Source organism: Centruroides vittatus, unplaced genomic scaffold, assembly GCF_030686945.1.
Source record: "Centruroides vittatus isolate TY-2023 unplaced genomic scaffold, ASM3068694v2 scaffold_386, whole genome shotgun sequence".
NCBI classification, from domain to species: Eukaryota; Metazoa; Arthropoda; class Arachnida; order Scorpiones; family Buthidae; genus Centruroides; species Centruroides vittatus.
In genome coordinates, this window is record NW_027122706.1 from 2,824,325 (window position 1) to 2,840,473 (window position 16,149).

A 16,149-nucleotide genomic window follows, 5' to 3' on the forward strand; every position below is an offset into this window, starting at 1 on the left:
TTACACAGGCAACTGTTGGCATTCAGCATGCACTGGTGGTGAATGTTGAATACAGTAATACCCCGAACTTACGTGATAGGTGGGACTGAGCGATAACTGCGTGAGTCGAATTCACATAAGTCAGGGTATAATTTCGCATATAAATACATACAAATTCTTTTTAATTGGGGCCAGAGACTAAAGAAAACAAATTTAGAAAGAAATGTTTAATAAAATCTTAATATAATTTGTTATACATATGTATTATCTATTAAAATCGTAAACTGAAGTCATTTTGATATAGAAGGCTTCATAAAATTAAGAAATTTGTCTGACAGCTCAGAGATTTTTTTTCTCCTGCAAAATTTCCTGGTAGCATGCTAATAATTTTTTTATTTCTCGTTTTGTAGAAGAAATGCACTCTTTGTTGGAGTCGGTATTTTCTAAAATTTGTAACCCCTTTTCATTTTTGTATAGAAGTCTTTAATAATGTTAACTTTACATTCCAAAGATAAAGTTTTTATTTTCTTGTTTGTTGCAAAAGAATCAAATCTACTTCGTTTGGTTGACATAGTAGAGTCTCTCAAGTCTCCGTAGATATAACAAACACAGAAATAAATAACGCAAAATAAATTGTAGCTTTTCGTTGATTCCGCACAACACGTCTGAACATGTAAGCTGAACAATAGTGTGGGGGAGTGAGTAATCAAGAGTTGCGTGGCGCTCAAACAAAAGACAAATTGACGAAATTTAAAAATTGCGTAACTCCGGGTTCACATTAGTTGGGGGTAGCGTAAGTCGAGGTATTATTGTAAAAATATTTTTATTATGTTAAGACAAAAATGCAACTTTTTAATATGTCAAAATAGGAGAAAGCTTAAGTAACAGCACATGTAAATAAACTGTTGAACCTAAAACGAACAGTACATTCTAAATCATTGCAATAATAAATTTACACATAAATTATGTGATTAACATTATATAATCTTATTTATTGCAACAACTTAAACTGTTATGGCACTTTGAATTGCACAAGAGTCTCTTGCTTTTACAACTACATTTATTTGTGGAACACTTCTTTTGCAATGACAGCATGTATAGCCTTGCTCTCCACTTTTCGAATTAGCTGCAGCTGCTTTTCTCAGCGACATTTCTGAGAAGAGATCTCATTTATGGAAAGTAACTTTTCTTTACAAATTACGAACTGATTACAGGTATAAAGCTGCTTGAGGATACCATTTTTGTTTGCTAATTTATAAAAGTTGGCGTCTTCTATTCCAACAACAACTGCCAACACATTTCGGGCATCTGTACGGCCATTGTCGACATCAGGGACTTGTATTCGTATGGTATCACCAATTCAAGCAGAAGGAAATTTTCTTTTTGAGGTTCGTAAAATTTTTGTTGCTTGCAGTAGAAGATTCTCTTTCGCAGCCGTTCTTTTTATAGAAATAACTTCGTGTTGTTCAGTCAGGGCTTGATATGAAGATGTGGTGGGTTGCAGCTCCTCTTCAATATTTTCCTTTGGAATGTGGTATTCGTTATGGCCACTGCTCAAATTTTCTTCAAAAGTATTAACAATTTCTTTGAGCTGTTCTCCAGTTTCAATATTTGTGATTTGTTTGCCAGGCAAAGATGACGATGCTATGCCTCTTTTTGGTTTAATGCCAAACATGGCTTCATAAGGACTTTGGCGTATTCCTTCATGATATATAGCGTTCTTGGCAAATTGTACAAAGGGCAAACCGTCTGACCATTTATTTGTATTGTTATCGTTCATCCATACAGTTAACATATTCTGTATATCCTGATTGGTCCTTTCAACTGAGTCTTGTGTTTGACTATGACGAGGCTTTCCATGAACTATCTTAACATCTTTCCACATAGTGCATAGTTCGGATATGACTTGATTACAGAATTCCCTACCATTATCTGAATGCAATATAGCTGGGGCACCAACTGTTAAAAATATTTGAAGGTGATATGCTACTTCTTCAGCTGTCTTAGTTTTCAAAGGTTGTAGCTGAACAAATTTTGTTAAATGATCTTGATACACCATTATGAACTTATATTCGCCATCCCTGTGTGACTGCAGGTCTATCAGATTGACTTGACATCTTGAGTTTAATTCTAAACTGACCATTGGTTTTACAACTATACATTTTTTTAGGTGCACTATGTTTCATTTGACATTGTTTACATAAATTTAAATACAACATTACAACTTCGTATGTAATATTTTTTGTATTTAAGTTGCAGTTTTTAAGCATACATGTTCTTCCTCCATGGCCTGTTCTGCTGTGAGTTTCAGATAGTATGCTGAAAAATTAATCATTGGTAACATAATACTGTATATTCATTTCTCCTGGTTTTAGTGGTACAATTAATTTCTCTTCATCATTAATTTTTAAAACATCAAAATGTTTTAATTGTCTGTAATCCAAAGGTGTGCTGCACTTAGTTTTAGCAGAAATCACTTCAGAAAGTATTTTAGAGTACTTTTCTTGAGAAAAATAAAAACAATTGTCTTCTTATTTACTTGCAATTAGTGCATGTGACTTTTCAAAAAAAAGTTCTTGGTTCACTGCAGTATTCATTCAATATAAATTAGGGTATTGGATGAAAAAATAAAATTTAAGAAAATGTTGCACGCACCAGCAAACTTTGCATAAGACTGACAAACAGCGGTGTTCAAGAGTATAACAAATAGATATCACGTGATTTCAATCACAGCAGAACAAAGGTGTGAGATCCGAATTGAGTGTAAAACAAAATTTTTCCTTTCCCTAATAAACTTTCAACATATCTTAACTAAATTCATCACCCAACCATTAAAAATAACATTGCTGGAAAGGAAGATCAAATATCTCATCAACAGCTATAGAAATTTATAATATTACACAACATAAGTTTACAACTGCCTCTGATTTCTTCACTTTATTATGGTTCTGGGAACACCTTTTAACCCTACACCTGCTAAAATAACCTTTACTTCTGACAACGGTCCCATCACCTGACTAACTTTCGCAGGCTGATTCCTCCCCCGTCTGGGGAGTCTCTCACCAACCTGCTGACCAGAGATAAGTCAGACTTTACTGAGGATCCGTAACATTGAATTTTGCTTTGTTAAGTGTGATTCTGACATTTTAGTCATAAACTTATAAATATGTGCCTCAACAAAAAGGAAAGGACATTTGATCATCTGTGGGAATAATCAAGAGGTGTGATACCAAGTGTGTAAACTCTCTCTCTGCCACTTTACTTTGTAATCAAGAGGTAGTTGAATCTCAAATGATATTCAATTGTTGTCATTGTAAACGTTTTTTTGTTGTTTTGTTATCCAATAAATTTTTTCCTTTTTATCTGTATAATGGTGTCTTTTATTCGGATATTGTTGACACCTTACCGATGACTCTTTTCATCCTCCGCCACTCAACCTGACAAACCGATCCTCACTTCACGGGATCTTCACAAAAACACCATCCAGTGACAAAGTTGGCAGTTTCCACCAAACTGTTGCCGGGAAAAGAGGTACGACCTTGTCCTACCTCTGGCTACTCACAAAGGATTTGGCAACAGACTGTCGCCTCTCTGTCAACATTGGCATCTCGGGTGTCGTTTCAACCTCCACCAAAGCTTATCTGTGCTTGTCGACATATACCAGCGATTGATCAAATATATAATAATATAACTAAATATTCGGTCTTTCCCAGTAACATATATACTAATACAAGGTATCTTCAAAAAGTTCCTGGAATTGGTTTATTACTCAAACATATGTGTACAATTGACAAATCAAGCAACATGTCCTTTCAAAGTATTGTCCTTTGGCAACCACTTTTGCCAACACTTTTGCCAACACTGGTATAGCTGCTGAAAACATTCTTGGAAGTCATTTCATGACAGCAATGCCTTGCCTGCAGTGCAGATGTCACACACTGTATAATCTCATTCACATTCTTGAAGTGGTGTTCCTTGAAGGCATTTTTCAACTGGGGGAAGAGGTAGAACTTGCGTGGAGTGAGATCCGGAGAGTATGGAGAATTCTTCACCAGCAGTGATTGATGCACAGGAGCATTGTCATGGAAAAGCATCCATGTGTTGTTTTCCCAATGGCATGGACTTTTTTGACATACATCTCCTTGTTGACTGCATGACCCTTGGGTATAAATTTGTAGTGAACAATCCTCTGGCAGTCAAAGACCTCCAATATGACCTTTCCCTTACTCCTGTCCTGCTTGAATTTAATGGATCGCAGTGATGTGGACGACTTCCATTTTATGGACTGTCGCTTTGGATGAGGATCACACAAGGAACACCAGGTTTTGCCACCTATGATAATGTTGTCAAGAAATTCTGGATTCTTATCAGCCAGTTCAATGAGATTTGCACACAATGTTTTGCAAGTTTCTCACTGGTCCATCGTGAGCATTCATGGCACCATGTGTTGGCAAACATGGTGCACATTCAATTGATCATGCAGGATGGAATAACAACTACCAACCAAAATTCCTGGTGTCTTGGCGATCTGCTCAATTGACTGCTATCTGTCAAAAACTCACAATCTTGCACACAACTGACACTTTCTCCTCAGATGTTGACATTAATGGACGACTACTTTGCAAATCATCAGTGATACTTTCCCATTCCTCGTGAAAGCATTTATGCCAGTCATAAACTTGAGAATGCTTCATAAGGCAGATTCACCATAGGCATCCTGAAGCATCTTCAAGGTCTCAGAGGATTTTTTTCCCCAATAACACACAAAATTTGATATTTGCACATTGTTCTTCCACAGACATTTTCACCAGACTCTGTTTTATGACATCTCACTAACATGACCTTCAGGGAATGTTAACTGTTGTTATCTTAGTAGTGAGTATGGACTTGTTTGAACACATTTCTCTATTCCTGACATGTTTATCTAAGAAATGCATTAAATGCTCTCTTTTTTGTTGCCTTTAATTGACTAACCCAGCATAATTTCAAAACTTTTTGAAGCTACCTCATAGATATATCAAAATTACTTATCTTATTTGTGTAATCATCAGTCTAAAACAATATAATGTAGAATTCTCAAAAAATTACTTTTTATGTAAGTTTATGTACTGTACTTATATGTTTTTTTCCTATATAATCTAATGTAGACTATCAGATCATCATAGACAGTGCATTAGAATCTCCTTCTCATTCAATAAATAAAGAGCATAATTCCTATAGAATATTTAAATAATTTGTGTGTGTGTATGTGTACACACAAACACATATGCAATGTTTTAATTGTCTAATATGAAAAACCAGACATTAATATGCAACATAACGTATCAAACATTTATTTTTTAAAAATCTTTTTGAATTATGTTTATTCTATAATGCTCTGGTTATGGCAGTTTTTACCAACTATATTTTCAACTAATCATCATCATCAAGTTTTATATGCTATAAATGACTAAAATCCATCTTTGTATATTACAAATAATGATATAGGCAATTCTATCAATTGAAAAATTACTTACTAATAATCTTGGTTATTAGTAAAAGGGTTTATGTACATTGTTTTAATGCATGATTAATATAAAATTATATTTTTTTAAATATTTCAGTTAATTATGAATCTTTCTCTAATACTATTGATGATTGGTTAAAATTGTATAAAATATAATGCAAACTGTAAACATATAGAAATATAAATTTTGTCTACTCATTAGCAGAATTATACTAAATTTATAGAGACAATCAAGGTAGTATCACATGGTAGTATCTCTACATATACAACATAATTGTATATTTAATGCTACATATCATAAACAATCTATATATCCAGATTATGTGATCTCAATCTAGTTATTTGCCAGTACAAAATTAAAATAGGGGTATAAAAAATTTTGTAGGTCTTTCTTAGAGTAATATTGTAATATTCATTAGAGCCAAAAACATCAGTTAAGTGTACAGTTTAGAAGTGACACAATAATATTGTTCTTATATAAATAATCAGATTATATAAAAGTTTTTTTGGAAATAAATGTTTTAAAAATGGAAACAAATACTTAATTAAAATGATAAAAGCATACAGATATACAAATAGAACTATTCTAATGCATATTTAAATAGAGGGGCAGAATAACTGTTCAATATTTAAGGTTCTATTCTCTTAGCACTATTTTAAAAAATAGATTTTAGACTGTCCATATGATACCTTTTTTGTATTATGTATTTTTTTTTTATTTAGAAGTTTTTAATGTGTTCAAATATATTTTATTTATTACAACACTATATCAACATTTACTACAAAAGTATCTTTACATATGGTTCATTTTTTTTCATTTTGTTTCTTCTAATGTTAAATTTTTAAATATTGATGTTTGTTAAATATTGTATTTAAATCTGTTTAAGTTTTTTTTTAAAAAAAACAGTTCATTATCAAAAGACCAAAATAATTAAATTTAGAAACATTTTTAAGATTTTTTTTTATATCCTAACATCAGCAACAATATTTCATTACAGAACTTGTTATATCCAAAATTCTATTAAAATTTCAAAATTAATAACAACAATTAAAATTCTAAACATTTTATAATGTAGTAAATTTATAATTTGTTTAAATTGAATTTGAGTTAAATAAATGAAAATGTTTCTAAAGTTAAATATTATGCTACTCAGTAATGATTTGTTTTTCTTACATTCATATGAAGCTGCTTTTCTCAAACATTTTGTATTGAACATGTTAAAAATTCTGTATTTAAATTTGTTTATATTCTAATTTTAGAATATGAAGATGACTGCTGAAAATAATTGAAAACTTTTGTTATTAAAACTGCTACTGGTTTGAAAAGGTTTGTTTTATTGCTACAAATATATGAAGCAACTGTATGTTTAATTCTGATGATGCTACATTTATTACTTTTCTGTTTCTTTTGAATATTGTTTAATTGATTACATGACTTCTACTTGAAAATAAAATAAAATATTTCTGAGTGAGTAAATTAAATGAAAGTGTTTGAACTTTCAAAGCATGTGTTTGTTTTACTTCTAACTTTTGATATTTATTTCTATTTATAAATTTTAATACTAGTAACCAATATTTAATCTTTACATTGATATACGTGATATGTAGTTAATAGGATATTAATATTTTCAGCATTAATTTTAATTCAAAATTTTTCTCTCAAATTTTTTGAATGAAAATTGAATTGAAGTGAAAATCTTTGAATTAAAATTAATGCTGAAAGTATTATTCATATTTTCTTGCAGTATGGTTTTCATTGTTTCATTCTTTATAATGCAATATAATATTGTTTCAACTTTTTATCAAATTCATTAGATTAATTTCTTTAATATTGCTAATTTATATATACATTTTTTGTTATATATACATCTTTTGTAAAAATTTACATTAGAAATTTACGTCTTTATCAGTAATATCTGTATCTTTTATATTGTTTATCAGGTTTCATTATTTTCTTATCTCTAAACAGCTTTTACTTGGAATTCAATTTTATTTGCTTATTCGAAGAACATTTTAAAGATTATTACTAACTCCATCTTCAGTTCTTACGACTTAGTTCAGAATTAAACATACTATAAAATAGAACTTTATGTTGGAAGCATTTTGTTTGAATTTCAATCATTCAATCTTTTTAACATTTGGAAATTCAGAAATAGATGATTTTTAAAAATTAACTTTAATTGTAATCAAAATCATAAATCAGTTTTTTATAAGTTGTGAAATGAAAACTAACCTAAAATAATTATTATTAGAAGTACTAATCACAATAATAATAATAATAATATAAACCAATAATAAAATTAGAAATTTTAATATTTTAATTTTATAGTTTAGCAAATACCAGAAATTCTGTGGAAAAGAGTTTTCGTAACAATTTCAATTGTCCAGAAGCTTTAATTTGCCTAAATGAATTAATAAGTGAAGTTAATAAACAGCTTAAAGTAAATAAATCAAATATGTATAGATCTAGAAGTCCTGGTGTAATTTCAGCTTGTTCATCTTTTGTAGCAAGAATACTTAATATTTTAGGCATTGAATATACCAGCAAAAAGGTAAAATATTATTTAAAGAAATAATATATATTTTTTTTTATAGTACCATAGTTTCCTGTGTATAAGCTGCAGTGACAGATAACCTATAAATATTGCTAGAATACATAGCTTGAACCTACTTTCAAATTGACTTTAAAACACGTAATCCACAGGTTATACACAGAAAATTATGGTAAATAATTTTATATAATTAACATTAAGCATGATTAAAGCATCATACGTGGTACCTCATACTTTGAATGTTCCAGAGTTCAAATGTTAAATTTGAGAGAAATTCAATCTGGAGTTCAAACAATGCTTCTTTGATTGAACTGGATGCAGTGAAAAAATGGGCTTGCTGCACAAATGCTGTTTTGCACCCAAGTTGTTTCTTGCTCTCACTGCAAAAGCATCTCTTGCATTGCATTTGCATGTTTTCAGTGCTTTTTTCAGTTTAGTCTTTGATGTGTTTGGTTATATATACAACCCCTACCTATTAACCATGGCATACAAGAAGAGTCTGAAAGCATAAAACCTAAGAGAAATGTTATGGTATCAGTGATTGAGGTGAAAAAGGAACTTATCATGAAGCATGAAAGCAGCACATGTAGTGGATCTGGCAGCCAATGAGATGCCAAAGTCAACAGTGTTCAATCAAATGCAATTTTCATTTTATTATAGAGCATTTACATATTTTATTTGTTGTTTTCATGTTTTAATTGATTATTTAGGGCATTTAATGCTGTTATTTTTACCTTAAATTATGTGTATTTGTTGGGCTATAATTTGAAAACATTCTAGACCTATAAATTCTCACTGTTGTTTGTCTGTCTGTATGTCCTTCTTTCATCTCAAGGACAGAGTTAGATAGATGAAAGCCAAGACCAGATATAGAAACCTTAGGGCAGGAGGAACCGATTAACTATATGCGAACTTCCAATGCAAACCAGAAGTCACATTACTTCAATTCAGAAATTTCCATTGAAAGGTGTTAGATATGAGGGTTGATTAAAAAGTAAGGTTACAAAGCCGATATTCCTGTAGTTTCGTTTGTTATAGAGAAATGAGAAGTGTGTGGTAATTTCAATACATGTGGTTGGCAACTGTGCAGAGTTTCAGCCACTCGCCACCTACGATGCTAGTTGTAGGTAAATACAAATGGTGACTCGTTTGGAAAACTGGTCTCGCAAAGAAATCCACTCAATTATTTGATTTCTGTGGGCAAAACATGTAACTGTGGCTGAAATTCACTGGCAGCTGGTAGAGGATTATGGAGAGACTGTAATGTCTCATCAGCATGTTGCAGAATGGTGTCAGAAGTTTGTGGCTGGTAGAGAAAACATCACCGACGAGGATCATCAACCACCCTCCCTACAGCCCGGACCTTGCTCCAAGCAACTTTCATCTGTTTCCTCTCTTGAAGGAGAACCTAGCAGGATGACAATTTGCTTCAGACAAGGAAGTGAAACACTTTGCGACAACTTGGCTGAACATGCAAGAACAGGATTTTTACCAGGAGGGAATTTTCAAAACTCATCACACAAAGTGACAGTGCCTAAGCCGACATGGAGACTATGTCGAAAAATAACCTAATGTATGTACTATCAGTTGGCTGTATTGGTTGTATGTAATAAAATGTACACTTCACTACAGGCTTTGTAACCTTACTTTTTGATCATCCCTCGTAGATGACCAAGATGACTCAATTGCTAAAAGTATGATATACAGGGGCAAGACACTATTAATTTGAAAGTAGAGAGAATATATTTTAAATTAAATAAATTTAAAATATGATTAAAATTTGCAGCCCAGCATTGTGACAATGTCACAATAAATATTTGCTTGTTGTTTTTAAGTTTATCAAAATGGTTATTGTTTAGAGTATGGGATTGGATTTTGTTTCTAGTGGAAAAAATTGATTCAGAGTTTGAACAATTTACCCCTGTATTCACCAACACGAGTTAGTTAAAAGTTAACCAATGAGCATCATGTACTAAAAGTAAAGCAAACAGTGTTTGGTCAACTCAAGATTTAACTCTAATTCTAACTCGTGTTGGTGAATATAGGGGTTAGAGTTTGAATGGTCTGCTGAAATGAATTAAATTTGAAGTATGAAGCACCACTGTATTATTTTTTTTTTAATTACTCCTGTTAATTGCTTAATTTCTGGTTGATGATAATACAGTGGGTGATGATTAATGAACATAATCTGTTCCAAGACTTTGTTTGTTAACCGATTATCAATTTATCATAGGTTTTTATGGGAATTTGATTAATTCATTCTGGAGACCCCAAAAAATAAAAATTATATACTTTCTTACTACATTTATTTATATGTAATAATAAAAATACATATATACACCAGTCTTGCATTTTTATTAGTCATGTTTTTTTTTGTTTGTGGGGGTTAAAGAATCTGTTTAATGTCAATAAGAAGTAGAACTCACTGTGTGCGGTGTTACCAAATACTTTTCTTCCGAGCGCTTTCAATGAATGTATTTCCGTCATCTTCAGGTGAATAAGAGATATTTATAACAAACATGAATGTTCAAAACAGAGAAGAACACATACAAATTTAAATAGAACAGTTTTTTGGACGACATTCGATATGAATCCGCTACGATTTTCAAATACATACGATGTTACAAATGTGATGTAATACGGCACATGTGTGGTACTGTTTGTATAGGGTGATCCATATGTTGGGCAGTTCCAGAGTAGGTGCATTGCACATTTCCAACATTGTTATGTATAGTGACTCCCATATAAAGAGGAGCTTTCGGTCATTGCAGGTCCTGAGTATAGCAGAGTGGGCCCATAATGGGTTATAATTCATGTTGCGCACCCTTCTTGCGAATTCAGTGTTGCACCTTCCTTTTGCTACATCATCCTGGTGTTCGGTCAAGCGGGTAGCCAACATTCTTGCTGTGGCCCCAATGTATCTCGTATTATTCTCCGTTATGGAATTTTCCAATGGAATTGCATAAATTCCTGACTTCTCAAAGATGGAGAACTTGTCTCGGTTATTGCAGAGGAGTCTGCACAAGCTAGGTAATGGAGAAAGGAGCAGGAGCAGACCAAGAGCTTATAAACAGTGAATTAAACAACATTAACTTAGTGGTACGTGCAACAGGTTTCTCATGTACTAATTACACACATGTATTCAACAGAGTCAAGAAGACGCTGTTTCCAAACACCACTTTAACTAACAGGAGGAAAGTTATGCTTGTACAACCAGCATTACCATACCTTGTCTGTTTTCTCTACACTTTTCCCGCATGTTTAGACAACATGGCATTAATACTCTTTTTCAGAAGAAAACATATCTCACCAAGTTTCTTGGCGTTCTTCATTCAAGAGTTCTTGGCATTCTTCTGTCGTCAGATCTGTTTCAGGTTCCATTACGAGCTCTTCAATGTTCTTTATTTCTCAGATGTGACTTTTATTACTCCTTTAGTTGCTCAAGTCTTCTTGATTATACTGTATCTTTCTTAGATAAGATTGAACTGCGACCTGCTGTAGACCTGTTCGAGCCATACTGCCCAGCAACATCAGACATCATTTGCCCACTCTCTACCTTTGCTATTATACTCTCACCTTTTGAAAATAAAAACCTGATGCAAAACTTAGAGTGCCCACCCGACAGTAATGCAAATACTATAAAAGAAATTGTTTCTGTCAGAAAAATAAAAGACTGGAATTACAAGGGAGAGTTTCAAAGTTTGGAGAAATACTATCCGATCAGTGTATACCGTCTTGAGCGTCTATGTCAACGTCTCTCACACTCCAAAAAGTTTCAAATTGTTGCCTGAAGACGAGGGAAGACCAATCAGTATTCATTATTTTATGTTGCTTCTTCTTGTGTTTGTTCTGTGAGGTGTATGTTTGTTGTCTGAACATAAAAATCTTTCGCAAAAATGTTCGTTAACTGAACTGTTTGTTAACTGATCACCCACTGTACTTGCCCATATATTTAATGATAAATATTCAGTATCAGAATATCGAATAGTTGTCATAAAATATAAATTTCAGACTTAAAATGTTTCATATGTTAATTAATTTTTTTCATAAGTTTCACAAAATTTTTTATCATTAAAATAATAATACATTTTTAAAATTCAATAAGTGAAAAACTTTAATTTATTTTTAACTACATATTAATGGAATTCATGTATCTAATAGGCACTAATAACTTCATCAGATGAAACAACAGCAATGCTTTCTCATGTTGTAGATGCACTAGTTAAATTCAGAAGCAATGTTCGTCTTTATGCTCTTACTACTGGTGAAAGTGCACAGCCTCAGTATAAAGCATATAGTCAGGAAATAAATAGTAAGTTTCTTAATGCTTTATTATTATTTTTGAGGAAAATACATTTAGGGAATGAACTACTTTATTTTAAAACAATATAAAAGTCAATGAAAGTGAAGTTTAGTATAGATCAAATGTTTTTATTTGTAAATTTCATTTAAAAATTAAATCTAGCCTTTTCTAGTTTGGAATATTTTAAATGTTTTTTTTAATTTTCTTTTATATGTTAAACACCTGGTTTTGTTCATTTAATTATATTTTGTATTTTTGATTACCAAATAATGAGTCTAATAATTAAGTTATGAAGACAGATACAAGTAATTTGTTAAAAAAAATTTTTGATTTAAAGTTTAAATTGATTACTTATTAATTTAAGTAATGTTTCAAAAATTAGATATTTGTAATTTAAATGTAAGTGTGTTTAACAAACAATATAAAGTTTCTGCTTAATTAATATGTTACAGAAATTTCAGATTTTAGATTTTACTTATATGGTTATTTGTTGAAAGACTATAACTTTATTGATGATGATAATTTAAAATAAATAATTCTATTCTAAATAAATAATAATGTTATATTTAAAAAGTATGTATTTATAAATTGCATCTACTATGACTGCAAGCTGTTTGTCACTATCAAATATTCCCTATTTCATAGAACATTAAAAGTTAAGAGTGATTTCTATTGGTTACCATTACTCTGATCAGTTAAAAAAATTAAAATCATTAATAAATTAATTTTTACAAAAATTAATCAAAAACAGCAAATGTATTTTCTATATTACACTAAAATTAGAACATTAGTGTCCCACAGATTGTTCCATTATTGATTGTAAGCTGTCAGCTATTTCAAAGATGAAATCAGATTTATTTATTTATTACTATTATTTTTTTTGAAAAATACTGTTTATATGGTTAGTTTAAAAACTAATTAGATTTAAACTGATTAAATAAGGAGTTAATTGAATGTATTTGATAAATTTTAACAAATCTATAGCAATTGTCATCATGGTGAATATTAGTAGAATAATCATGGGTTTGAGAATGGGACATGGAATTTTTTAAATATAGTGGTCACTGCATATTGTGATCACATTGGTTCTGCTGTTAACAATATTCTGTAGCTGCCATCTTGAAGGACAACCAATGTTTTGGGGCATGTGTTGATTACAGAAGGAGTGGTCAATCAGTTGATTGCAATAGACAAATCAACCTTGAAAAATTTTTGATTGATTGTTACAGTACTTGCTATTCATAATTTTGTAACACATATTTTTATCAAATTAAAAAAATCCGGTACTCTTTGGTTAATGGGATACCAGTCAATCGACGAAATCCAATTCACATTTACATCTTAATATTTGCTTTAATTTAGATTAAATTGTATATAACTATAATAGAACACCTTAATTTTGCTGAGAAACATATATTTTAATCACAAACGTTTTCAACCTGATTAACAGGTCATCCTCAGGTCTACAAAACGATAATGGAACATAAACGTTCCATGTATAGAATATAAATATTTAAATCAAAATTTAGAACAAGAATTTAAAAAATATACCATAGAAACGGAATAAAACATAAAATTAAAATATATAAGAGAATAAATAAAAATAAAGATAAAGTAAAAAAATTATAACTAATAGTTTTCCAATAACTAATTCTAGCATGAGTTTTCAGTGAACTTTTTAATCATGTATTTCCACGCCAACGACAGGCTCTCAGCATCCCTCGCATTCAAACATCCTTCCCGTAGTCTACTCTTATATATTTCAATCTTCTCTGCTGTCATTGATAAAGTGGGGAAGATACTGGTTTTATAATCGTTGCCTCGTCCCATTTTACTACCGAACCTTGGACTTGCGACATTTGTGATAAAACTGTGGTATTGGATCCTTTTTTTACGTTATACCGATGTTCCTTTAGCCTTACCCCTAAGCTCCTGTTGGTGACGCCGATGTAGTCTTTCTTAACATCCAGCTGGATGTTTTCATAAGGAACTTTATAGACACCTGGTTTTTCTTCTGCGTTTATTCTATCTTTATCATTTCTCAATATCTTATATAAACTTGGGGCCCTTTTTAAAATCATTCTTGCTTGTTTCTTACTAGCCACTTCTTTCATAATACTATTCAAATTACTGTTATACGTAAACTTCAAGCGTCTATTGTGAGCTGTATTTAATCCTTGTTTCTCATTGTTCTTTTCATACTTTTTGAGTAATCCAACTATGGTGCTTTTCCTGTAGCCTAGGGCCTGAGCTATTTGCAATATCCTTTCAATTTCTTTATTTCTGTCACCAATTCTATCACAATACAAATAGGCTCTTCTTATCAACGCTTGAAATGCAGCCATTTTATATCGATATGGATCCATGGACTGCGCTGGTATATATAGTGGGGTGTGAGTAGGCTTAATATATACGCTGGTGGACAAATGATCCCCCATGAACTTGATATTAATGTCTAAGAAGTGCACACTCATGGAACTTTTTTGCTCTAACTTTAATCTAAGCCCATATTTTAAGGAAGATATCATACATTTCATCAGATATGTGGATGACATTTTTATATTATGGAGAAACAATAGCAAGATACATGATTTTTTGAATAAAATCAATAATAACAAGGATGGGCTTAGATTAAAGTTAGAGCAAAAAAGTTCCATGAGTGTGCACTTCTTAGACATTAATATCAAGTTCATGGGGGATCATTTGTCCACCAGCGTATATATTAAGCCTACTCACACCCCACTATATATACCAGCGCAGTCCATGGATCCATATCGATATAAAATGGCTGCATTTCAAGCGTTGATAAGAAGAGCCTATTTGTATTGTGATAGAATTGGTGACAGAAATAAAGAAATTGAAAGGATATTGCAAATAGCTCAGGCCCTAGGCTACAGGAAAAGCACCATAGTTGGATTACTCAAAAAGTATGAAAAGAACAATGAGAAACAAGGATTAAATACAGCTCACAATAGACGCTTGAAGTTTACGTATAACAGTAATTTGAATAGTATTATGAAAGAAGTGGCTAGTAAGAAACAAGCAAGAATGATTTTAAAAAGGGCCCCAAGTTTATATAAGATATTGAGAAATGATAAAGATAGAATAAACGCAGAAGAAAAACCAGGTGTCTATAAAGTTCCTTATGAAAACATCCAGCTGGATGTTAAGAAAGACTACATCGGCGTCACCAACAGGAGCTTAGGGGTAAGGCTAAAGGAACATCGGTATAACGTAAAAAAAGGATCCAATACCACAGTTTTATCACAAATGTCGCAAGTCCAAGGTTCGGTAGTAAAATGGGACGAGGCAACGATTATAAAACCAGTATCTTCCCCACTTTATCAATGACAGCAGAGAAGATTGAAATATATAAGAGTAGACTACGGGAAGGATGTTTGAATGCGAGGGATGCTGAGAGCCTGTCGTTGGCGTGGAAATACATGATTAAAAAGTTCACTGAAAACTCATGCTAGAATTAGTTATTGGAAAACTATTAGTTATAATTTTTTTACTTTATCTTTATTTTTATTTATTCTCTTATATATTTTAATTTTATGTTTTATTCCGTTTCTATGGTATATTTTTTAAATTCTTGTTCTAAATTTTGATTTAAATATTTATATTCTATACATGGAACGTTTATGTTCCATTATCGTTTTGTAGACCTGAGGATGACCTGTTAATCAGGTTGAAAACGTTTGTGATTAAAATATATGTTTCTCAGCAAAATTAAGGTGTTCTATTATAGTTGTTTAATTGCTGAGCTCTTTTAATGATATAAATTGTATATAAAGTTAATTAAAATG

At 31.4% G+C, this 16,149-nt stretch overlaps 1 protein-coding gene and 1 long non-coding RNA gene across 2 annotated transcripts in view; one reads left to right on the top strand and one right to left on the bottom strand.

Moving 5' to 3' along the window:
- CysRS-m (cysteine--tRNA ligase-like protein, mitochondrial) overlaps positions 1 to 16,149 on the top strand; it is a 60,487-nt gene that overhangs the window by 30,618 nt on the left and 13,720 nt on the right. The window contains exons 9-10 of the mRNA XM_067286678.1: positions 7,815 to 8,037; positions 12,199 to 12,349. Of these exons, the coding sequence (XP_067142779.1) occupies positions 7,815 to 8,037; positions 12,199 to 12,349 (374 nt within the window). The remainder of the gene's footprint in view (positions 1 to 7,814; positions 8,038 to 12,198; positions 12,350 to 16,149) is intronic.
- Positions 1,206 to 3,663, bottom strand: LOC136988748 (uncharacterized). Its single transcript, XR_010882807.1, has 2 exons — positions 3,542 to 3,663; positions 1,206 to 1,358 (listed from the first exon to the last, which is right to left on the bottom strand). It is a non-coding gene; the product is annotated as an uncharacterized lncRNA (long non-coding RNA).